The 26,069-nt window shown below is 40.1% G+C and overlaps 1 protein-coding gene across 1 annotated transcript in view; it reads left to right on the forward strand.

The window, feature by feature from the left end:
• The first annotated feature begins 2,412 nt into the window (after positions 1–2,412).
• LOC113920713 (oocyte zinc finger protein XlCOF6-like) overlaps positions 2,413–26,069 on the forward strand; it is a 29,212-nt gene continuing 5,555 nt past the window's right edge. Inside the window, 5 exon segments of the mRNA XM_035724219.1 lie at positions 2,413–2,570; positions 10,415–10,474; positions 20,575–20,634; positions 22,875–23,001; positions 23,273–23,368. Coding sequence (XP_035580112.1) covers positions 10,460–10,474; positions 20,575–20,634; positions 22,875–23,001; positions 23,273–23,368 — 298 coding nt within the window. The 5' untranslated portion in view covers positions 2,413–2,570; positions 10,415–10,459.

The following is a 26,069-nucleotide window of genomic DNA, read 5'->3' on the forward strand; positions in this document are numbered from 1 at the left end:
TAATGACAAAAATATTAATTTTTTTTGGTAAGATTAATTTTAAAACATAAAATCCATATAGAGAAAATATACGTACATACCCACGTAGCTGGCGTTCAGGGATGCAGGAACACCTGCCTGTGGGAGTCCCAAATAGAGCAAGTCTGGCCACTCAGCGCTGACAAAAATGCAAAGGCAGAGAAAGGAACCATGGTGAAACAGGAAAGGAATTTATTTCGGTGAGGCCAATACAAGGAAGACGGTGGACTAGCATCTCAAAGACTGTCTCCAAAGTGCTAAAAAATATTTCCAGGTTTATGTAAGAAAGAAAAATGTGGGGCAAAAGACAGTAGGTACTACAGGTCAGCAGTGAGGGTCCAATGGAATCCTTGTCTCGGAGTCAAACATGGGTGGGGGCCTGAGGGCTCAGGCTAGTCCTTATTCCCTAAGTGGGTAGCGTCTGTTAGGGGTGGGATTCTTTACTCTCTTGGTCTTCCACCTGAGCCAAGAGAAGCTGGAAAGAAGAAACCAACCAGAAAGTTTGAGGTCAAAATGGAGGCAACTGAAGTCCTCTTTTATATACACATACCAATTTTCTAGATGGACGGTTGGAGAAATAATTAAAAATAAAAGGTCTTCTTAGAATTCTGCCCCAACAAGTGATTTCAGATTTTGGCCTGGGGAACCATGGATGTAGTTACTATTTATTGATGAAGGATAGTTCACACATAGATATACAAGTATTTTTAGATAATAAATGTATCATTTTTATTTACTGTTATGTTTGTTTAGTACCTGCCTTATTCTCAAGAGAGTTTGTGGTGGTGACTCCCACAACTGATGGACACACAAAAATATACAAATCATACAGCAATAACCTCTTTCACAAAAATGCATACACACAGACTCACTGACACAATAAATACATTTACGTAACCTGACTGGAAATAATGTCTATTTGAGCGCTTACCTTGTGACAGACACTGTCATATCTTCATGAATACATACGTTTTATAGATAGCTCTGCTTTGTTACTGGCATATTTTTTTAAATTTCAGAATATATTTTGAATATCCCTTGTATCATTTAATATATTTCTATCACATTTTTTTTTTTAAGATTTTAGTTATTTATTCATGAGAGACAGAGGAGGAGAGAGAGAGAGAGAAGCAGAGGGAGAAGCAGGCTCCCAAGGAGCAGGGAGCCGCGGGACTTGATCCCAGGACCCTGGGATCATGACCTGAGCCGAAGGCAGACGCTTAACCATCTGAGCCACCCAGGCGCCCTATTTCTATCACATTTAAAGGCTGCTGCTTGGGGCGCCTGGGTGGCTCAGTTGTTAAGCGTCTGCCTTCGGTTCAGGTCATGGTCCCAGGGTCTTGGGATCGAGCCCCGCATTGGGCTCCCTGCTCCACGGGGAGGCTGCCTCTCCCTCTCCCACTGCCTCCGCTTGTGTTCTCTTCTGGTTGTCTCTCTCTGTCAGATAAATAAAAAATCTTAAAAAAATAAAAAAGGCTGCTGCTTGTTATTGTACTTTGTGGATGAGCATATTTTACCCATAAATCTTTGAATATTCTTACTGACTCAACTAAACTGTGAAGGGAATTCTTTATATAATCTTTTAATTACAGCATATAACCCAATAAGTGGAATTACTTGAGTGAAGTACTTATTTAAAATCTTTTAAGTATGCATATATTTTCTGGTTTAGTTAAAAAAATATTGCTTACTTAATTTTGAAAAATTCCTTTTCTTCAATTTTGAGACAAACTCTGCTTGGTAGAGAGATGTTATCTTCTTAATGTATTACTGTATTCCATTTTTTTAACATTTTAATTAAATTCCCTATTCACAAGAACTGATAACTGACAAACATCTTCCTTTTTATTAGTTTTGTGTCTAAAAGATACACCCAGTTCTTTTTACTTTTTTCTTCTTTTACTGAAGTTTCTATTTTCAATCTTAGAATAATAAAGAAAAATGATCACCCATTTACCATTTTCTATACTGGACAAATTTCACATTTTGCCATATTTATCTTGTGTTTGCGAAAACATTTTAAAATAAATTAGATATATTTCACTCTTTAATACTTCAGTATGTATTTCCAAAACTACATTCTTTAATAGCGTACCTATAATCAAACTCCCATGATGTCCGCAAAAGTCTTTCAAAGAGTTGTTTTTTGTTTTGCCAAACCAGGATGCTCTAAAGGACCACAAATTATGTTTAGTAGTTCTTACACGTGAGGCCTAACCTCCGGGAGTGGAGTAGGGGGCGGCCTCTGAAAACGCCAGAGAGAGCTACAGACCTTCCACAGCAACCACCGCCCTACTCTTTGAATAAGACAGGTTTATTTACACAGTTATTTAAACAAGTGGACGCGAAGGATTATGGTAGACGTAGTCTTGAGACTAGTTTGCTTACCCAGCCGAACTTGCGCCCCGCTGCGGACAGTGCTGCGCACGCGCAGCTTCGCCATCTTCCTGGTCCCCCTCCTGCGCCAACAGGTTTAGCGAAGCCCGAAATCCCGTTTCCAGATTTCCCAGTAACTTTCAAGGTCCTGGTTGCCCACCTTCCCAAGAGCAGAGGTTAGAGCGTGGGCCGGGAGGGAAACGGCGGTGATCCTCGGTGGGGAGGAGCCCCGGGACCCCGCAGCGGGAACCCCCACGGCGGGTGGGGGGGCTTCTGGGTGCGGACCAGCGGCTTGAGTTCCAGTGGGTCCCCACTTCTGAGCGAGTGGTCCTGTTCGTGCGCCCCGCGCGTGCGCATGCGTGAGGGTGCGCTCTGGCTGCGTGGGGTGCCCCGTGACTTGGAGGCCGACTTGGCTTTCAGCTGGGTAACAAGTGCCCTGGATGTGGTGTCCTTTGTCTTTGTCCTCACTGGCACTAGTTTCTAGGGGATAGTAAGATTTGAGGTGCTGGGTGAGGGTTCCAATATGAATTTGCCCTCTAATCTTTTTTTTTAAGATTTTATTTATTAGAGGGGCACCTGGGTGGCTCAGTTGGTTAAGCATCTGCCTTTGGCTCAGGTCATGATCCCAGAGTCAGGGTATCGAGCCCCGCGTTGGGCTCCCTGCTTCGTGGGGAGCCTCCTTCTCTCTCTGCCTGCTGCTCCCCTTGTTTGTACTCTCTCTGTGTCAAATAAAATCTTTTAAAAAAATAAGATTTTATTTATTAGAGATAGGAGGAGCTGGGAGAGGGGCAGAGGGAGAAGCTGACGCCCCACAGTGGGGAGCCTGACTAGGGGCTGGATCCCAGGATCCTGAGATCATGACCTGAGCTGAAGTCAGACGCTTAACCAGCTGAGCCACCCGGGCGCCCCTGTCCTCTAATCTTATATCCTAATTTCCAAGGAACCTATGGCCTCCTGTGAGATTATAAAGAGCTGCAATTTCAGAAACAGAAATCTCATCCTGAAGAGAACCCTAGGGACTTTTGATCCCTCTCCAGAGTTTCAGAATGGAGATAGTCCCAGAAAGGGATAGATCCTAGAACTGCAGAGCATAGGATGGCAGTTCTTTGTTTTCCTGTTGAGGTGCCACTGTAACCGAACTAACCTGAGTTAGCTCCTTGGCGAGTCACAGACACAAACTATACCAGATCCAGTCGTCATGCAAAGGAAAATTTGCAGCAGATAAGGAAATCATGAGGAATAACTTACAAAGCCATGAGTCCCTGAGATGGTGGATGTGTTCCTTTTATTTAGGGAGGGGATGAATATTTAGAAAGGGGATCTTGGTCATTTGTGTGTAGAGGAGGCATAAGGTTGTTTCTTAAGGAAACATGCCGGTACATACATACATTCTATGTTATGTTAGTGGTGCTTGTGTGCTCTTTGAGCGGAGATTTTAGTATTGTAATGAGGTAAAAGTTGTAGTCATTCTAGAGGTCACTTCATGGTCGTACCTGCGCAGGTGAGAGTAGGGTTAAGCGCAAACTGGTCTGGGTGGTCTGGCCCTTGTCCAGGCAGTCGCTGTTGCTTGAGGGGTGATTTTGGTTTCCATTTGCTTGAGTTAAGAGAGAAGCTGGAAAGAAGAGGTTAAGGAAAAATGTCGGACAGAGGTCAGTGAGTACAAGCAGGTGGGCAGTAAAAGGTCCAGTCTTGGGGTCCAGCAGGTGACAAATCCCTCTTCTAGTTTTATTCTGCTGCTCATTCTTGAGGGGCACAGGGCAAAGGTCCTCCTTCTGTAGTTCCCGCCAGACACGGATGTAGTCATTGAGATTGTTAGCAGAGCAGAATTTTTCCTCACCCAGTTTTAGATATGTCTGTGGGTCACTAGGTTTAACTCTAAGCTGCTCCTATCTTTATGTTACTACCATCTGTAATTTTTGGCCTCTAGGCATTTGTATAGAATTGTATTAGTCAGTTAATGATGCAAAGTCTAAACAAGCAATCTAAGAGCAGTAGGAATATTAGTGGCCTCAGGATGGGGAAAAATCATGTAGTATTGGTTAACGCTGTTTTAAGAGCCTGCAGACCTCATCAGGGGATCTTCCTTTTTGGTTGAAAGTATCTAGCCAGGCTGCGTGGTTGAAGATTTTTTAAATATCTATTTCCACTTCACTTGAAGTATTAATCCAGGTACAGGATGAGCTGTTTGTTACTGCACATGCTCCTCCTCCTTCTGGTAATAAGTAGTCTAGGGCTAATCATCGTCTAGCGCTACGTTGGCTAAAGAGTTTAGGGAAATTTCTAAGTTTTTGAGGGCATTTCCTGTGTTTTTAGCTAAGGTTTCTATGACAATAGTTAGTTTCCTTGCAGTGACTTTATAACCTATAAAACCTCCCCAAGAGGCATCTACTCCGACAGCCAATCCAACACCAACCAGAATTAGTTTTGAGGCTCTTTTTACCCAGTGGGAAGACTCAATATGGGTTTTTGGTGGAGCTAGCTCCATATTACCATTTTTCTCTCTTGAGGGAGGCTTCACTGTCCTCTTGAAATAATAAAGCCCAGGGCACCTGGGTGGCTCAATCACTTAAGCGGTGGACTCTTGACTTCAGCTCAGGTCATGATCTCATGGTCATGGGAGCAAGCCTCCTGTCGTGCTCGTGCTCAGCGAGGAGTCCACTTGAGATTCTCTCCCTTTCCCTCTGCCCCTCCTCCTGCTCACTCGCACGTTCTCTCTCCCTCTAAAATTAAATGGATAAAATCTTCCCACTCAAAAGCAAATAGTACTTGGAATTTAGGATCTAGTGGGATGCAGGAAAAGGTATCCTTTCAGTCTTACACCATGTAATATTTACTGTTACTCGGTAGTTGGTCATAGAGTATAGGGATTGGGTATTACAGGTCGTATGTCTCAAGCAGCTTCATTAACAGCTCCCGGGCCTTGAACAAATCTGTATTCCTCACTTCCCAGCTTTTTAATAGGTAAAATTGGGGTGTTACATGGGGATCTACATGACCTAATCAACCTGTTAATCACATTTAAGAGCTTGTTAATTACTGGGTGGATCCCTTGTATAGCATCTGGGGCCGGCAATCTATCTGTTTCAATTTTACTTTTACAAATGTGTTGTTAATGGCATGCCCCCACCTGCCCTCACACCCAGACTTTTGGGTTGACTTGCCTTAAGATTTTTTGGGGGGAATTTCCTGTTTTAAATACTAGGATATGTTGTAATAATGACATAAATTCAGTTCCTTGGAATTTAGGGACTTGAATTGCTAATTTGTTGTGTTCTGAACTTACTGTGGGCCTCAATTTGTCTAAAATATCTCATCTTAAAAGAATATGGGACATTCTGGCATATACCAAAAAGAGTGTTTTAATATGTTTGATGCTATTTCACAAGTCAGAGGATCCGGAAACCTTTTGATGTCTCCTTTTCCTGAGAGTCCTTTCATATTACAATTTTTGTTAGAAAGACTACCTTTCTGGGTGTTGAGTACAGAGAAATTAACTCCAGTATCAAGTAAAATTTCTGGCTTCGCTCCTACTGCTGAGAGGTTACTCAGAGCTTCTTTTGGGAGATGAGGATCTAATGGTCCAAGACCAATTGGGGAGCCCTGTGGCCCTATCATATCTCATTTTCAGTTAGGGACAACAGCTGAAATGAGTCCGCTTTGCCCTTCTTCCTTCTGTTCCGGGAGTGGTTCAGGCAGTTCTGTTTCCAGTGCCTTTCCTGCTTACAACGTGCACATTGATTGGACCCCAGCTTTGTTGCTGGTCTTTTGGTCCCACGGAGGGGGCTCAGGGCACTCACCCATAGATGTCTTCTTTTCCTCTTCCAGGTTACTTCATGTAGGCTGGAGAGCTACCACCAGAAGAGCAGCTTGCCTTCTCATCTTCTGGTCTTCTCTTAGGTCCTCCATCACATCCGGTTATGGAACACCTTGAAAGCTAGTTCTGGAAGCTGAGCAGGGTTAGTATTGGGACTTATAGCCCATTCTGGAGTTTCCTTTGGATGTCTGGAGCAGTTTGAGATATGAAATAGATTATTAAGGGCCATTCAACTACCCTGAGCCTCAGGGTCCCAGTTTATATTTCGTCTTAGGGAGTTTTGTAGCCTTTCCGAAAAGGCTGATGGATTTTCATCTGTCCTTTGTTCAATCTCCCTTAATTTGGACCAGGAGATCTGCGTATCTCCTTCATAGCTTTTAAAAGAAGCCGTCAGTAATGCCCTAAACTTTCTATTTCATTGTGGGAGTTGGGATCCCCCTCAGAGTCAGCTCTTAGCGCTGCCTCCTCGTTTAGTCACCAAAAACTTGATCGTGGCTGATACTCTTTATCAGCTTCCTGTCTGGCTCCTGCTAACACAGCAAACTTTTCTTCTACCGTTAAGAGAGTGGTTAGCAAAGCTTGCATATCTGCTCAGACGGGTTGTGGGTAGAAAAGATATCCTGCATTAAACATATAAATTAATCAGGTCAGCCCATAGTCCTTTAGTGTGTGCCTTCCAGTTATACAGGTCCGAGGTCAAAAATGGGACGTGCACATTAATGAGACACCCATCTCCATCAGGTACTCATCTCAATGGCAACATTTCCATCCCTGGCTTAAAATACGTCCCTAATCTGGTAGTGCTATCTGACAAGGGAGGCTAAAGGGATACAAGAGACACTGGGGAAGGCTTTGGGGATGTTCGTAAAGGATTAGAGATTGGTGCTCATGAAGGTGGGGGAGCTGAGGCCTGAGTACCAGAGGAATAAGGCAGAGGCTTATTAACAATTTAATGACTTGGAGGAGGAGTTGGAGATGGGGACAAAGATTCCCTGACTCACCAGAGGGCACAGGACGCATTTTTAGGGTTTTCAATTCTACCTTTTTACAAATCTTATACTTCCTTTGCAGCGCCTCGTTTTGATATAATGCCATAAAGCACTGACCATATGGAATCTCTTCCCATTTTCTCTCTTTTACAAAATAAGCTCAATTGTAGTGTTGTATTAAAATTTAAGGTCCCATTTTCTGGCCACTTCTCTTCATCCTCTAGAGTCTATTATTGTGGCCAGGCTGTGTTACAGAAGAAAGTCGTCTGTTTTTGGGTTAAAGGAAGGTAGTCTAGCGTTTTCCATTTCTGGAGGCTACAGCCCAACGGAGGCTCTCCTTCAGGGTGGAATTGTCGCTCCCATGATCTGGGATTCTTTCTTAGGCTCTCTTACCCTTCCTCAAGGTAACTTACAGTGTTCATGGATACACACAACCTTACCCACAACATGTATGAGACTCGGTTGACTTAAAACCAAGCCCACAAGGAGAGTGGGTTAATGCTAAGGTGTCCAAGTGGGTCTGGGTAGTTGTGCCTTGAGGAGCAGTGGCCTGGTGCATGGGCTGCCTCTTCTGGCCCCTCAACGTCCAGGCAGTCCCAAAGGATTTACTTGGGGAATGGCTCAGGGAGAACCTGGTTTAGATTCAGTAACTCAAGGCACACTTCCCTTTTTAAGAGGAAAAACAAACCTGGAACAGTGTCAGATGTCCCCAACAAACATTAACAGGTCAAACATAAGATGGAGATATCCTTCACCCTTGCTGATTCTATACTAGTCTCATTTGGCCACTTCCCAACTGCCACGCTAAAGCATTCAGCCTCTGAATGGCCAGGTGTTATCCTTTGCCACCCAGGGATGTCTGACTTGACTATAATGAGCGTTCAGTCCCCCTCTGTTGAGTGGAGAGGCCCTGTTCTTAACTGACTGCCAACCTGCCAGGCTTTGTGAGACAACTCAAAGAAAATACTCTTACAGTCGTGCCATAGGCTTGGCACCACTTACCCTTGTGGAGAGATTCTCAGCAAGAGGCTTGGAGTGGCCACAGTGTCTTTAAGGGGGCAGCAATACCAGTCCAGCAGCACAGACCCCAAGAAAGGAGAGCCCCTTCCAGGGATTCCACCCCCAGTCCTGGTTAATTGAATGGGTTAGCCCAGAAGGGCTGCCGCTGCTCCCTGCTCCATCCTTTGGAAACCAGGTAACCAGAGGGCAGAACCTCAGAGGGACAACAGTCATATCTGGGTTGCCAAATTTGTGACCAAACTAACATGAGATTGCTCCGTGGTGTGTCCTAGAACTACATCAGGTGGGATTGTTGCATGAAGCAAAATTTATTTGCAACAAGTAAGGAGATCATGGGGAACCACTTCCAAAGCCCTGACTCTCTGAGCAAGGGTGGATGGTTCCTTTGTTTAGGGTTAGGGAAGCCTTGTCATTGTATGTAGAGGCGAGCATAAGGTCAGGCATATGTCTTAAGGAAACATGCTTATACATACATTGTATGTTAGTAAATGAGACTTGTGCTCATTTTTGGGTGGAGATTTTAGTTTTACAATGAGGTAGAAGTAGTTGTTGGTCATTCCAGAGATTGCTCCGTGGTGCACCTGTTGAGGTGCGAGTCTGGAGGTTAAGCTCCAGCTGGTCTGGGTGGTCCGGGCTGGCTGGAGGTTTTGTCAGGGCACTTGCCTGAGGGGTGGTTTCAGTTTCCATTTGTCTGATTTAAGAGATAAGCTGGAAAGAAGAGCTAAAGGACAAATGGGGGACAGAGGTGGGTACAACCAGGTAGGCTGTAAAAGTCAGGTTTTGTGGTCTAGCTGGGTCCCCACCACATCAGACACCTTACTGCTATGTTTAACCCTTTCACATTTGATGTTACTGTTGACTTGGTTAGATTTATGTCCACCATTTTGCTATGCTTTCCTTATATATCTCATGTCTTTTTTGTTCTTTTGTTTCTCCTTTACTGCCGCCGTTTGTATTAAGTGGATATTCTTTACATTTTCCTTTGATGAATTTTTAAGTAAATTATTTTAGACTTAAAGAATTATGGTCAATATAATGCAGAGATTCTGTCAAAAACAATTATCCAGGTTCTGTCCTGGTGGCCATCAACAAGGAAGTCACAGGCAGCGGTGGGGAAAGTCAGAGGCCTGAGCTGGCATCACTCTAAAACAGAGTCACAAGAAAGCTGGATCCAACCAGATAGGCCCACGAAGGTGGGTGCCACGACAGGAAACTCCAAATAAGGAAGGAAAAAAAACCCTTGCTTCCAAGAAATCCCCACCCCACATAATGAATATTCTACCACCTAGTTAACAACTGTACATAAAAGAGAAACACAGACTCCCAACACCCACGGTTCTTGAGCACGCTTGCTTGCTCTCTCTCGTTCTCAAATCTTGAGAGTGTAGTTTCACTTTACTAATAAACTTCCCCACTGTGTTGTGTCTGTCCTTGAATTCTTCCTCATGATGAGACCAGGAACCTTTGGGGACATTTTTGGGATGGGCCTGGTTGAGGATCCAGGGCCCAGGGTCTCCCCAGTTCATCCAGTGACAACTCTGTAGACCCTACATTAATTTTCTCTATTTTTAACATCTTATATTAGTATGGTATGTTTGTCCCAATTAATGAACCAGTAAAGTGCATATGTTTTCATATTTCCGCAGTTTTTCTGTAATGTTCTTTTTTCTCTTCTGAGTTCCTTTCTAGGATCCTGCACTACATTTAGTAGCTGTCTGCTTAAGCTCCTCATGGCTGTGATCATATTCAAAACTCATGACTTCTAAGTAATTTCCTTCTTTTCACTCATTTCTGTGTTCTTGAGACTATCTATCAGTATGGTAAAAATCCTATATAATGGTATGTTATTGCACATTTCTTCCCAGCTCTGTTCAGTGACATCAGTTGGTAGTCTGTAATTGGCCATGGCAGGGGTATTTATGCGTCTGAAATGGGCAACTAAAAGGGTTTTTTCTTTTTTTGTGGGGGGGTTGTTTGGGTTTGTTTGGGTTTGTTTGAGAGGCTGTTATTAAGTATTTGAGTCTATTGGCACCACTTCTATGTGGCCATTCCCTCTCTTTTTAGGAACCAACAGGACGTTGGCCCATAGAAAGGCATTTTACCCACCAGTATGCAGCGTAGTTGTAGGCAGGTAAATCAAGGAGCTGGAAGGGAGGGAAGATCATTTATGACTCCTCTCTCTTCTATTATTTCTCAGTTGTATCTTCACACGTCTCCATGCCTTTTTAAAGAACAGCAGAAAATGAACAAACGCCAGGTGAGTTGTTTTTTTTTTTAATTCCTATTTTGTTTTACATTAGTTCTTATGCATAAGGTATAACCTTTAAAATGTAAATGTAGAAATAGATAAATGTCAACTTTGGGGGAAATACGGAGTAGCAGATTAGTAGCAGGGCTAAGGGGCTATGATGATGACCTTAAGGTACTTAATGTTGAAGTTGACCTTCAAGTACTTAATGCTGAAGTTGTCAGTGCTGAGCTATACCTCTGTTGCTGATAGCAATAGCAAACATTATTATAGGAAGTGCAGTGAAAAGGAGAATAACCCATCGTGATTCTTAATGGTACACAAAGACTTCCCTAAAATTGTGGGGTGGCATGTTCTACAAATGCATCATTTAGGTTTAGTTCACGGATGGTGTTGTTTAGGACTTCTGTATTCTTTCCAGTTATCTTTTTCTATTAATTCCTGAGAGAAATATTGAAGTGTCCAACTATATTACTTTTTGTCTGTTTTTCAAACTTTCAGTCCTATCATTTTTTATCTCCTATATTTTGAAGCTCCTTTGTTAGGTACATGTACATTTAGTTTTGTCTTGGAAAATTGACCATTTATCATTAATGTAATGTGCCTATTTATCTTCAATAATATCTCCTATTATATATTCTGTTTTGTCTGATATTAACATAGCTACTTCAACTTTCTTTGGATTATTGTTTGTGTTGTATTTCTTTATCTTTTTACTTTTAAGTTATGTATTTTTGTAATTAAGGTCAGTCTCTTGTAGTTAGTGTATAATTGGTCCTGTTTTTTAACCCAATCTGATATTAGAACATTTATATTTAAAAATTGGTTGTCAGTGTAGTGGATTAAAATCTTCCATTTTGCTAGCTACTTATCTGTTTGTTCTGTTCTTTATTTCTTTTTATCTTTTTCTTCTTTTGAATTTGTTTTCTATTATTCCATTTTATCATTGCTGCTGTGTTATATTTTTAAGATTTTATTTATTTGACAATGCCTGCGCACAAGCAGGGGGAGTGGCAGGCAGAGGGAGAGGTCGAAGCAGGCTCCCTGATGAGCTGAGCTCAACGTGGGGCTTGATCCCAGGACCCTGAGATCATGACCTGAGTCAAAGGCAGACGCTTAACCACCTGAGCCACCTAGGCACTCCTTGACTTATTACTTATCTCTTTTTTTTTTACTTTTAAAATAGTTAGCCAAAGACTTATAATACCCGTTTTTAATTGATCAAAGCCTCCCTTCAAATATTAAACCACATGATGTTATAGTATAATGATCTTACAGCAGTATATTCCCAATTATTCTTTCCTATTCTCTGTGCTATTACACCATACATTTTACTCTAACATATGTTATGTAAACATGATACAATACTACTATTTATGCTTTGGGCAGTCAGTTGTCCTTTAGAATAAGGATTGGCAGCCTGCAGCCCATGGGTGAAATTCAGCTCCCTATCTGCTTTCACAAATTAAGTTTCCTGGGAAGACAGCCTCATGCTTTCTTCTATGTATTGTTTGGGGCTACCTTCACAATACAGTGTTTATTATCTAGTTCATTGCAGAAAAAAATTTCCAACCTTTGCTTTAGAACACTTAAAAATTGGGGAGGGAGGAATTAACTTAAATTTTCCTTTTTTATTCCATTTCTATCACTCTTCATTTTTATGTGTAGATTCAAGTTTCACTGGTGCCATATTCCTTTACTATTTCTTTCTTTTTTTTTTAAGATTTTATTTATTTATTTGGCAGAGAGAATGAGAGAGAGAGAGCAGGCAGAGGGAGAAGCAGGCTCCCCACTGAGCAAGGAGCCTGATAACGGGACTTGAGGCGAAGGCAGATGACGCTTAACTGACTGAGCCACCCAGGCATCCCTCCTTTAATATTTCTTGCAGAGTAGTTTGGCTGGTAAAGAATTCCTTAAATTTTTGTTTTTCTGGGAAAGTATTATTTCTTCATTTAAAAAAAAAAAATTATGGATTTGAGAGAGTGAGAGCACAAGCAGGGGGAAGGGCAAAGGGAGGGGGAGAAGCAGGCTCCCCACTGAGCAGGGAGCCAGACATGGAGCTTGATCCAGGAACCCAAGATCATGACCTGAGCCAAAAGCCGATGCTTAACTGACTGAGGCACCAAGGCGCCCCTATTCCTTCATTTTTGAAGATGTTTTCAATAAGTAATTCTTGGTTGACGTTCTCTTGTGTGTCGGGGGGGGTTGTTTTATTGTTTTTGTTTTTTAGTTTTGAAGTTTTTTTTAACTTAAAGTATTGTTGACAAAATATTAAATTAGTTTTAGATGTAAAAGATAGTGACTTAACTATTATATAACATGAAGTGCTTATCACTGTAAGTTACAGTATTTTTGACTATATTTGTTTTTCTTTAAAGATTTTATTTATTCATTTGACAGAGAGAGACACAGCAAGAGAGGGAACACAAGCAGGGGGAGTGGGAGAGGGAGAAGCAGGCTTCCCACAGAGCAGGGAGCCCGATGCGGGGCTTGATCCCAGGACCCTGGGACCATGACCTGAGCCGAAGGCAGACGCTTAATGACTGAGCCACCCAGGCGCCCTTGACTATATTTCTTAGGCTGTACTTTTTCACCCTTGTGACTTATTTATGTTATAATTGAGAAGTTTGTACTTCTTAATCTCCTTCACTAATCTCTCCCCCTCCCCCCTCCCCTGTACTCTTTGCAACCACCAGTTTGTTGTCTGTGTTTATGGGTCTGTTACTCTCTTTTTTGTTGTTATGAGTCTGTTTCTCTTTTGCTGTTGTTTGTGCATTTGTTGTATTTTTTAGATTCCAAATGTAAGTGGAATACAAATGAAATCATATGGTGTCTTTGGTTTCACTTAACATAATACCCTCTAGGTTCATCCATGTCACAAATGGCAAGCTCTAGTTTTTCATGGCTGAATAATATTCCATTGTGTATGTATACTACATCTTTATCCATTAATCTTTCAGTGGACACTATTGCTGCTTCCATATCTGGGCTGTTGTAAATAAAAACAGGGGTGCATATATCTTTTTGTATTCTTACTTTTGTTTTCTTTGTGTGAATACCCAGTAGAAGAATTACTGGGTCATATAGTTCTATTTTTAATTTTTTGAGGAACCTCCATACTGTTTTTCATAGTGGGGGCAACACTTACTTTCCCACCATTCTGCCCGCTTTTTTAATTGGATTATTTGGGGGCTTTTTGATGTTTGTGTGAATGCTTTATATATTTTGGATATTAACCCCTTCTCAGACGGGTCATTTGCAGATAGTTTCTCCTATTTATTAGGTTTCCTTTTCATCTTGTTGATGGTTTCCTTCATTGTGCAAAAGCTTTTCGGTTTGATGTATTCCTGTTTATTTTTGCTTTTGTTTCCCTTGCATGAAGAGACTGATCCAGAAAAGTATTGCAAAGGTTGATATCCAAGAGATTACTACCTGTATTTTCTTTTCAGAATTTTATGGTTTCAAGTTTTACATTTAGGTGTTTAATCTATTTTGAGATTATTTTTGTCTACAGTGTAAGAAAGTGGCCCAGTTTCATTCTTAATGCATGTAGCTGTCCAGTTTTCCCAGCACCATTTATTGGAGAGAGTGTCTTTTCTCAATTGTATATTCTTGCCTCCATTGTCATAGATTAATTGGTGTTCTCTCTTCCTCTCTTCATGTGTGCATAAAGACTCACAATTCTGTTCCATTGACCTATATGTGTATTTTGCAACAGTACCATACTGTTTTGATTATTGTAACTTTGTAGTATTTCTGGAAATTTAGTATTGTGATACCTCAAGCTTTGTTCTTCTTTCTCAGTATTGCTTTGGCTATTTGAGGCTTTTCGTGGTTCCATACAAATTTTAGGATTTTTTTGTTCTAGTTTGTGAAAAACACTATTGGTATTTTGATAGGGATTGCAGATCTATAGGCTGCAATTTATAGATTGCTTTGTGTAGTATGGACATTTTAATTTTAACAATATTGCTTTCTTCCAATCTATGAGGATAATATATCTTTCAATTTATTTGTGTTGCCTTCAGTTTCGTTCATTAATATCTTAAGTTTTTAGAATACAGGTCTTTCACCTCTTAAGTTTATTCCTAGGTATTTTATGCTCTGTGATACAGTTGTTAATGGTATTTTAAAAATTTCTTTTTCTGCTATTTTGTTATTAGCGTATAGAAACAGAACAGATTTCTGTACATTAATTTTGTATCCTACAACTTTACTGAGTTCATTTATTAGACCTAATAGTTTTTTGGTGGGGTCTTTAGGTTTTTCTATGTATAGTATGATGTTACTTGCAAACACAGTTTTGCTTGCACCTTATCAATTCAGATGCCTTTTATTTCTTTTTCTTGTCTGATTGCTATGGCTAAGAATGCCCGTACTATGTTGAATAAAAGTGGTTAAGAGTGTCATGTTCCTGATCTTAGGTAACAGGTTTCAGCTTTTCACCATTGAATATGACATTGATTGATTTGTGTATATTGAACCATCCTTCCATTCCTAGAATAAATCCCACTTGATCCCGGTGAGTGATTTTTTTAATGTATTGTTGGATTTGGTTTGCTAATATTTTGTTGAGAATTTTTCTGTCTTCCTGAGGGATATTGGTGTATAATTTTCTTTTATAGTGTCTTTGGCTTTCCTATCAGAGTAATGCTGACTTCATAGAATAAATTAGGAAGCATTCCTTCCTCTTCTGTGTTCTGGAATAGTTTGAGAATGATAGGTATTAACTCTTTAAATCTTTGGTAGAATTCACCTGCGAAGCCATCTGGTCCTGGACTTCTGTTTGTGGGGAGTTTTTTGATTACCAGTTCAATTTTATTTCTAGTAATTGTCTTTTTTCCCCAGATTGTTCTGTTTCTTCATGATTCAGTCTCAGAAGAGACTATATGTTCTAGAAATTTATCCATTTTTTCTAGATTGTCAATTTTTTTCTAGGTTTTACCAATGTAATTTTTTATAGTAATCTTTTATAGTCCTTTGTACTTCTGTGGTGTCAATTTTAACTAATCCTCTCTTATTATGTTTGAGTCCTCTTGTCGACCTCTGAGAGTCAGGGACCTGGGGCGGCGAAGGAACTGAGAAAAAGAGACGACAGTATAGCGAGGCACAGGGGACCCCGAGCTAACAGCCCGAGGTGCCGAGGTTTATTTTCCATACTCTTATATACCTTCTACAGCAGGGGCATAGTAAGGCACATTCCTCCACGTATACAGGGTTAGTTAAGTATGTAAGAATCTTTAAAACAGAATTTACAGGACAAGGGAACAAAGAGGGGAGTGCACAGTGTGCTGTTTACAGCTGGCTTCCTATCTGCAAAACATCTTCTGCTGCGTACTTTAGAACTGACCACACACGTTCCAAGGGCATTTCACTCTGGTCCTTTCGGGTTATTTTTAACCCTGCGATCTCGAGTTTTCTCAGAGATCTCGGAGTCTGAGCGAACATGCACCAGTGGTCGTTGTGGCATTCTGTTTCCTACATCCTCTCACTTTTTTTCTTGATTAGTCTGGCTAATTCGTCTTTTCAGAGGGCCAGCTCTTAGCCTCATTGATCTGTTCTTTTTTCTTTTTTCTCGTCTCTATTTCATTTATTTCTGCTCTGATCTCTATTATATCCTTCTCTCTCTCTCTTTCTTTTTTTAGATTTATTTATTTTAGAGAGACAGAGACAGCTCAGGGGGAGAGAGCTACAGAGGGACATGGAGAGAGAGAATCTCAAGTATAGACTCCTTGCTGAGTGCAGAGCCCAACACAAGGCACACTACTCTGAGATCATGACCTGAGCTGCAATCAAGACTCAGATGTTTAACCACCTGAGCCACCCAGGCACCCCTCTGTTATGTCCTTCTTTGTGCTAACTTTGGGTTTTGTTTTTTCTTTTTCTAGTTCCCTTCATTGTAAGGTTAGATCATTTATTCGAGTTATTTCTTGTTTTTGATGTAGGTCTTGATGACTATAAATTTCCTTTAGTACTGCTTTTGTTGCAGCTCCAAGATTTAAGACTGTTGTGTTTTCATTTTCATTTCTCTCCGGATATTTCTTGATTTTCTCTTTGATTTCTTCATTGACCCATTTGTTGTTGAGTAACATGCTATTTAGGTTTAGATTTATTTATTTATTTATTTATTTATTTATTTACTTATTTAAAATATTTTATTTATTTGACAGAGACACAGCGAGAGAGGGAACACAAGCAGGGGGAATGGGAGAGGGAGAAGCAGGCTTCCCACTGAGCAAGGAGCCCGATGCGGGGCTCGATCCCAGGACCCTGGGACCATGACCTGAGCCGAAGGCAGACGCCCAACGACTGAGCCACCCAGGTGCCCCTAGGTTTAGATTTAGATTCTCATATATGTATTTCTTCTAGTTTTTTTCTTGTAACCGATTTCTAGTTTTCTCCTGTTGTAGTTGGAAGAGGTGTTTGATATGATTTCAGTCATCTTTAATTCATTGAGACTTGCTTTGTGGTCTAGCATGTGATCTATCCTGGAGAATGTTCCATATGCCCTTGAATGTGTGTTCTGCACTTTGTGGGTAGAGTGTTCTATAGATATCTGTTATGTCCATCTGAACTAATGGGTCATTCAAAGCCACTGTTTCTGTATTGATTTCTTGTTTGGATGATCCATGCATTGATGTAAGCAAGTTGTTAATGTTTCCTACCATTATTGTATTAGTGTCAATTTCTCTTTTCATATGGTAATAACTGCCTCCTGAATTTGAATTCTGTTTATGTTGGGTGGGTATATATTTTCAATTGTTATATCCTCTTGTTGGATTGATCCTGCTTTTTTTTGGTTTTTGTTACCATCTTCGTTTTAAAGCCTATTCTGTTTGATTTTGATATCCCCTGATTTGATATCCCCATGATTTTGATATTTGGGTTTTGTTTCGTTCTGTTTTTTTTTTTTAATGATTATTCCATTTGTTTGGAATATTTTTTTCCATTCCTTTACTTTGAGTCTGTCTGTGTCTTTAGATAGCATATAGATGGATCTTGGTTTTTTTATCCATTACATCACCCTGTGTTTTTTGATTGGAACATTTAGTTCATTTACACTTAAAGTAATTATTGATAGGTATGTACTTACTGCTGTTTTAATAATTGTTTTCTTGTTGTTTTCTGTTCCATTCTTTTACTCTCTTCCATTGTAGTTTGATGGTTTTTTTAGTCTTATGTTTGGATTCCTTTCTCTTTATATTTTGTGCATGTGTTACAGATTTTCAGTTTGTGGTTACCATGGGATTCATATACAATATCCTGTGTGTATGGTAATCTATATAAAGTTGAAGGTTGCTTAAGTTTGAACGCATTATAAAAGCACTAAATTTTTACTCCCTCTTCCACATTTTACGTATATGATGTCACATTCTATATCCTTTTATTTTGTGTAATCCCTTGAGTAATTTTTGTGGATATAATTGATTTTACTACTTTTAACTTCCATACTGGCTCTATAAGTGACTGATCTGCTACCTTTACTATACATTGGCTATTACCAGTGAAATTTTTTTCCTTCTTAATTTTCTTCTCATTGTGGCCTTTTCTTTCCACTTAAAGGAGTCGCTTTAATATTTCTTTTAAAGCTTGTTTGATGAACTCCTTTAATTTTCGTTTGTTTGGGATATTCTATCTGTTCTTCAGTTCTGAATAATGGCCTTTCTGGGTAGAATATTCTTTGTTGTAGGTTTTGTTTTTGTTTTTTTTTTTTCCTTATAGCTCCTTGACTATATCATACCGTTCTCTTCTGGCCTGTAAAGTTTCTGCTGAAAAATCAGCTGATAGCCTTATGGGGTTTCCCTTGTGTGTAACTGCTTTTAAGATTCTGTCCTTATCTTTAATCTTATTTGTTTTAATTATGTGTGTTGGTTTTGACCTCCTTGAATTCACCTTGTTTGGGGCCCTTTGTGCATTGTGGACCTAGATGTCTGTTTCCTTCTCCAGGTTAGGGAGGTTTTCAATTGTTATTTCTTCAAATAATTTTTCTGCTTCCTTGTGTCTCTTTTCTTTTGATACCCCTATAATCCAAATGATACTTGGCTTGATGAGGTCACAGAGGTCTTTTAACCAATCCTCATTTTTTAGTGTAGCTTTTTCTTTTTGCTGTTTAGCTTGGCTGCTTTCCGCTATGTCTTCAAGCGTGCCGGCCCATTCTTCTGCACCCCGTCGGTGGGAGGAGTATCCTGGTGTATGTTCCATTGCATTCTGTCCTTCAGTTCCTGCCGGTTCTTCTCTGTCTTTCATATCCCTCTGTTGAAGATCCCAGTCACTTAATCCACTTTTCTGTTGAGTTTAGTAAGTATCTTTATGGCCATTACTTTGAACTCTATCTGGCATATTGCTTATGTTTATTTTGATTAGCTCTTTTTTCAGTTTTGTCTTGTTCTTTTCATTTGGAACATGTTCCTCTGTCTCCTCATTTTGTCTACCTCTGTTTCTGTGTATTAAGTAGGTCAGCTATGTATACTGGTCTTGAAAGGACTCACCTTGTGTAGAAGGGACCCTGTTCCCTGTAATGCAGTGCCCCTGGTCACCAGAACCAGGTGCTTCAGGAGTATTGCATTGTTGCTGAGCCACGATTGCTGTGGGCGTGCTGGTAGTTGTATCTCACCCTCAGCTTGGCTACCTGTAATGACCTCCTTTGCCTGCTGCATGCACACTGGTGAGCAAGCCTTGCTCTCAGCCTGGTTGTCTGCACTTAGCCACTGGGACAGCTTGGGCGCACTGATGGGCAGCACTTGCTCCGTGCTGAGCCAGCTGAGAGTCTCGGCGCATTGGTGTGTGGGATTAGCTCCCCTCCTGCTCAGGCCTTGAGTCACATTGGAGAGGCACCTTCCTTGCTGGGGCTGCCCACCAGCTATGGTGGGGTGGAAACCACTTTGGAGGAGCACCAGACCCAGGGTGGGTTAGGTGGGGCAGCACTGGAGTGGGGCACATTGTGCTAGAAAGGTAGATGGAGAGTGTTTGCACTGGCTCTGTAAGCATCTGGCTGGGCTTTGGGAGGGCAAGGAAAATAGTGCCCTCCAGCTCCGTTGTTTCTGGAGAAAGCTTTTGTAGATCCCAGCCCTTCCTGCACACATTTTCAAATTAGTTAGTAAATCTTGAAATATACCCAGGTGCTTTTCAAACTGTTCCTTTTGTGCTGTGATTATAACATGTTTGTTTTAACATTTTACGTATGTCATTTTATTGTGTTCTAGTTTATATGGTTCCTGGTAAAAAGTCTGCTTTAATTGTATCTTTATTCCTTTTTTATAATATTTTCTTGTTCACTGGCTGCTTTTAGGATTCTCATTCTCAGTCTCTCACTCTCTAGCAGTTTTAATATGTTGTGTGTCTTTATGCTTTTGGGAGGCATTAATGCAGCTTGGTATTGTTGAACTTCTTGGATTTTTGGTTTGCTTTCTGTCATTAATTGCAACATTTTTTTTTAAGATTTATCTATTTATCTTTGGGGCGGGGGGGGGCTCCGAGGGACAAGAGAGAATATCTCAAGCAGACTCTCCATACCTTGGGGACCCCGACGTGGGGCTCAGTCCCACAACCCTGAGATCACGATCTGAGCTGAAATTAAAAGTTGGATGCTTAACGGACTGAGCCACTCAGGCAGCCCAGTTGCAAGTAATTTTAAGACACTATTTCTGAAAGTGTTTCCTCTGTCCCATTCTTCCCCCCGCCCACGTCCAAATTATGTATATGTTGGAACATTTTATTGTATTTCACAGATTTCACAACTTTTTCTTTTTTTTAAGATTTTATTCATTTATTAGAGCACGTGCACAAGAGAGAGCATGAGAGGGGTGAGGGGCAGAGGGAGAATCAGGTTCTCCATTGGGCAAGGAGCCCAATGCAGGGCTCAATCCCAGGACTCCAGGATCATGACCTGAGCTGAAGGCAGCTGCTTAACTGGCTGAGCCACTGTGGCACCCCTATTTCACAGCTTTTTAATGTTCTGTTCTATTTTTCACTTTTTTTCTCCTTAAGTTTCAGTTTGGGTAATTTCTCTTGACCCATCTTCAGGTTCATTGATTCTTTCCTTAACTGTGCTGATTCATGATCAGCCTGTTGAAGATGTTTTTCATCTGTTACTGTGTTCTCATTTCCAGATTTCCATTTGGTTCTCTGCTGAAATTATCCATTTGATTTTGCATGTCATACAAGTGAAGGTAAATAAGCTAAGATATTCTGAGGGAAGGGTCCAGCTCGTGGCTCCCAGCCTTGGCATCTGTGGATGAAGGGCTTTTTGAATGAAGTGCCGCTGGGCATTTTCAGGAAAAAAACCCTGATAAACAGATTGGGAATGGATGTTTACTCCTCCTGATCCTCTTCTGCACAGCGACTTAGTGTCAGTGGTATTCCCAACTGTGAATGTATATAGTTTGGGAGGTAAATCCCTTTTGTGTGAGGTGGGGACTGAAGGGGCCCCACGAGGACTCGGGGTCCAGGGTGGGCACCATGAAACAGCTTTGGATTTTCAGTGGAATGAATAAAACATAGTCTTACCAAAAAAAAAAAAAAAAAAAAAAAAAAAAATTTTTTTTAAGTCTTAACATACCTTAGAGTCTTTAACATAATTAGTTATAATTCAAATTCTGTTGGATAGTTTCGACATCTATGGAATATCTGTTTCTGGTGGTTACTCTGTATCTTGGTAGTATTTTGTTAGTTTCTTTCCTTTTCATATGGTTTGTAACTTTTTGTTGAAATGTATATATCTTGTGTCATATTCTGAACTGGGGTAACTATGTTTTATTGCCGGAAATGGGTAATTTCCTGCTAGGCTTTTAGTCCAGGGGTTTAACTAGTTAGGAGTTTGGCAGAATTTGAGAGTTATTTTTCTGTTATTACTCTCAGTGCAGCATAGACTTTGACCTTCTGTAGAGATACCTTGTGTTTTAGGATACAGGTTCATTTACTAGAGTTATTTCTGTTCATTTCTGAGTTTTAAGGGTTCTCTTTGCTCTGTGTCTCAGAGAGGGTCTCTACATGCTTTTATTTATCTCCTGTCTTTCTGTCAGCCATATTCTATTGGTACTTGTAATTCTAGGCTTGTTAGCTTGGTGGTGAGAAGTTGTGGGCAGAATGTGTTGTCTTACTCCAATATAGCTTCAGTGTTAGGTCTGCCCTTCCCCCCCACCCTTTTTTTTTTAAGATTTTATTTATTTATTTGACAGAGACAGACAGCGAGAGAGGGAACACAAGCAGGGGGCGTGGGAGAGGGAGAAGCAGGCTTCCCACTGAGCAGGGTGCCCGATGCAGGGCTCGATCCCAGGATCCCGGGATCATGACCTGAGCGGAAGGCAGATGCTTAACAACTGAGCCACTTAGGCACCCTGCTCTGTGTCCTTATGTCTGTCCTGTGTCCTTCTTGGTTCTCTTGCCCCCCCCTCCCCGCACCCAGCTATAGTTGTAGACTCAGTGCTTAATCCTGCCCTCCCTCAAGGAATAGAGTAAATGCCCAGTGGGGTTCACAGAGAAAAAGCCTGTAAAGGGGCGCCTGGGTGGCACGGTCAGTTGAGCATCCTGCTCTTGGTTTTGGCTCAGGTCATAATCTCAGAGTCATGAGATCAAGCCCTGTGGGGAGCTCTGTGCTCAGTGCAGAATCTGCTTGAGACTCACTCTCCCCCTGCCCCTCCTCTCCTCTCTAAAATAAATAAGTAAATTAAAAAAAAAAAGGGGGGGGGAGGAGGAAAAGAAAAGACGCCTGTGAGAAGGTGCAAGTCTCCTCCATGTCTGTGGTCTGAAGCAGTTTCACACTCACATTTCAGCCCTACAGCTTTAACTCTTCAATTAAGCACAAGTTGTGATACGAAATAGTTAATCTTTCTTTTCTTTTCTGACTCCAGTATACATTTTACATTTTCTTTACTTTTTTCATATTCTTTTTTTTTTTTTTAAATCTTATTTATTTATTTGACAGAGACAGCGAGAGAGGGAACACAAGCAGCGGGAGTGGTAGAGGGAGAAGCAAGCTCCCCGCAGAGCAGGGAGCCCAATGCGGGCCTTGATCCCAGGATCCTGAGATTATGACCTGAGCCTAAGGCAGCCGCTTAACGACTGAGCCACTCAGGCGTCCCTACTTTTTACATATTCTAATATGTTCTAGTAATATCTTATTTTCAATTTTGGACTGTGTTGTGTCTGTGTAGTATTTAATTTTCTAGAGAACAAGACAGTGTTTTATTCTCCTTAGTATTCACAACATCCAAGGTGTAGAGCATTAATAAATTAAAATAAGCAGAATGTTCTTTTAGTTTTCTTCTGTAAAACCTAATACAAGACAGTGTACACAGTAGGCATATTGTAACATCAATTCTCAACAGTGAACCTGGGAAGAATTTCCATATTTCTTTCTGTGTGCCCCAATTGTGACCACTTCAGACTGAGCAGAAATGTGCTGTTCCAGGGGTCACTGTCATTTGGAGATGTGGCTGTGGACTTCTCCCAGGAGGAGTGGCAGCACCTAGACCCTGCTCAGAGGACCCTGTACAAGGATGTGATGCTGGAGAACTACCACAACTTTGTCTCAGTGGGTAAGCAGTTTTCACATCAGATTTTGTATAGCATGCATTTTATTTCTTAGATACCAAAACTTTTGGTCTTTCAGAGTTAATATTGTTAAACTTTGCTTTAGGAGTCTGAGGTTGTTAATCTCTTTTGATCACAAGGAACAATTTTTGTATTCTCACATCCTGTGAAGGTTTAAATGAGCATCATCAAGGTGTAGCTCTGGAAATTCTATCTCCTCTCTCCTTTAGAATTGCTGTAGCCCATGTCCAAACTGTGTCGTTTTTCCTTTTACAGGGTATCTCATTAAAAAGCCATCAGTGATCTTAAAGTTGGAAGAAGGAAAGGAGCCATGGATATTGGAGGAAGAATCTCTATACCAGAACTACCCAGGTGAGTTAGTATCAGAAAGGTTAGTGAGGAGCCCAGGGGGAATTATAATCTAGGTGGTCAGTCTAGGAGTTGGACATTACTTAAAATGTTTTCTAAGACTCTCTTCCTAGTGGGACCTACTTTAGAAGTAGAGGATAGATAAATATGTATGATAAAATTAGGAGAGAAAAGGGTAATGCTTGAGAAGGAATGTAAACTGCTTTTCTGATTGTTCAAATTTAGGGGTCCAGGGTTATCATTTATGCAGACAAGCAAGTAATACTGGCTTTTTTGTGTTTAATAGCACAAAAATAAAACTAAGAAAGGTAATAAAGTCTACTAAAATTTGGTTCTTGAGGAGAAGGGAGGAAACAATGTTTTCAGTGTTAGCGTGTTATATAGTAGTACTTGATACTATTTAAACAAATTACCTATGGATTAATAGGATTACAAGTTCATATTTATCAGATAAATGTAACAAAAGTACAGTCTCCTTAATTTTACAATTATCCTTCTGTTGGTACCTAAAAAAAAATAAATAGGAAAAAGACCTATTTTAGTGCCTAAAAAACATTTGCAAACAAGTGGAAGTGTATTTGATGCTAAAAGGAAACCCTTGGTAAATCCTACGGAGTAGGAAATAAGACATTCCCTAGTTATAGTCTGATAAAACCAGAAATTGGTAACAAAATTATTAAGCACACGTGACAAACTATTTCTTTTTCTTTTGTATTCTTGAGTATTTTTTTCTTTGTAAACTTCTAATATTTTTCATGTTCTTGCTTTACGTCAATATGAGTAAGAACTATATTCCCTCATGCTCTTATTTTTTCCCCATTCCTAATTGTAGTTGTGAGAATTTTTTTGTTCTTGATGGTGGTAATTTTGTGTTTTTGTTTGCCTAGAATATGTCTTTTTTTCAGTAGCCTGAGAAGATAAATCTGTGCTCCCCCTATTATTTATTTCATGAAATTTAAATTAACTTGCCTTTTATTGGCTACTGCATTCTGCCTTATTTGGCTGCTCCAATTTTATTTTTATGTTGTTTACACTCAGGCTAAACATCATTAGATCCACTTGCATCAAATGTCAGGCATACTGTATGCTTTCCCATGTCACACCTTTCTTGCTTTCCCTGACTAGATACTAAATGAGTTAATAAGTGAAAATTACTCAGAACATTTTTTAGTATGTAGGTAAAACACTGTTTTTACTGTTATTATATTGAACGTCCTTATGGTACAAGTTAAGTGTATCTGTTTCCAAGAAAGAGCCTTTGAATGTTTGAGCCAGTGTAATCTCTTCTTTCTCTCAGTGTTCAGTACGCAGTGCGTCTTTCAGAAGAAACAAAATTAAATGATCTGTTACCTGATAATATCTACCGTTTTTCACACTTGGGGTATGATCTAACAAAGAAAATGGCGATCGTGTTATTCTTTCTTACTTTGGTATATAACCCGAAATAGACATTTGATAAACACATGTTGATTGGAATCAAGGAGAGGAAAAACTTCATATTATGAAAACATTGTGAAGGATCTCTGTCTGATTACTTAAATGAACCTGTAATTCTTGATTGAGGAATAAAATGGCATAAGGTCTAAACATTTGTGTTTGAAAAAGCTCTCCAGGTAATGCTCATACACCCAGCGTGCTGAAGTCTACTGATTTAAATTACTCAGGTTCACAGAAAATCAGACTTAACAACACCCTGTTATGAGCAGTGGTTATAAAGTGTGGTCTGCAGACCTACCACGTGTTTTTGTAAATAAAATGTTTTTGCAACACAACCATACTCCTTTGTTAACATATGGGCTTTGGCCAATTTCATGCTCTAATAGCAGAGTTTAATATTGTGACAGACAGGTATGGCCTGCAAAACCTAGAATGTGTACTATTTTGCCTTTTAAGGAAAAGTTTGCCATCATCTGGATTGAAGAATGAGAATAAAATTGCATTACCACTTTAAATGCAGCATTTAATTAAGAAGAAAATTGTCATTCTCTCAAATCTAAGAAGCCGTAGATTGTAACTAAACCATTATGTGATGAACCAGTAAGGAAAAAATATTCTGCTCATTATATTGTGACCTGCTTATCGCAGATCTTTTATCAATTATAAGATGCATTCTGATTTTAGAATGTTTAATATGTGTATATTACATTAGATGAAGTGCAGTATATATTACAAAGCAGTGCTATTTATGGTTGTGTTAAAACAGCTCATCTACTTTCAGATTTAGAGTGAATATAAGTTTGAAAGTCTTGAAAGTAGGAAGATTTGAAAAGGCATTCTTGAAGATTTGGAATAATGGTGGTGTTATGTCATTTTTCTAGATACTGAATAGCCTACATCCTAGCCTGGGCTCTGAGTGAGAGAATGCACTTTGACTTTGTAGTCAAGAATGGGTAATTTAATGAGACAAAGAAGTGACTAAACTAGTGCAGAGGATATTGACTGGGGAGTTGTAGAATGCCAACTTGAAATCTGATGTGCATTTAGTTGGCGTAAATTTTGTTCGCTGTGGGTTTTTTAGCTTGGGATAGACTTCGTTGCACTGGGTAGCAAATGTGGACAATATTTTTTAAATGGTAAATCAACATAAATGTTACTCATTTCCTGGGATTTGGTTGGAAATATATGATCCTTAAATTTTGATAAAAACAGAAACCTGAAATGTGGAAATGTGAAATGTGAAAGATAAACCAAAATTAAGTATTAG

This window comes from Zalophus californianus, chromosome 15 (assembly GCF_009762305.2).
Source record: "Zalophus californianus isolate mZalCal1 chromosome 15, mZalCal1.pri.v2, whole genome shotgun sequence".
Classification (NCBI taxonomy): Eukaryota; Metazoa; Chordata; class Mammalia; order Carnivora; family Otariidae; genus Zalophus; species Zalophus californianus.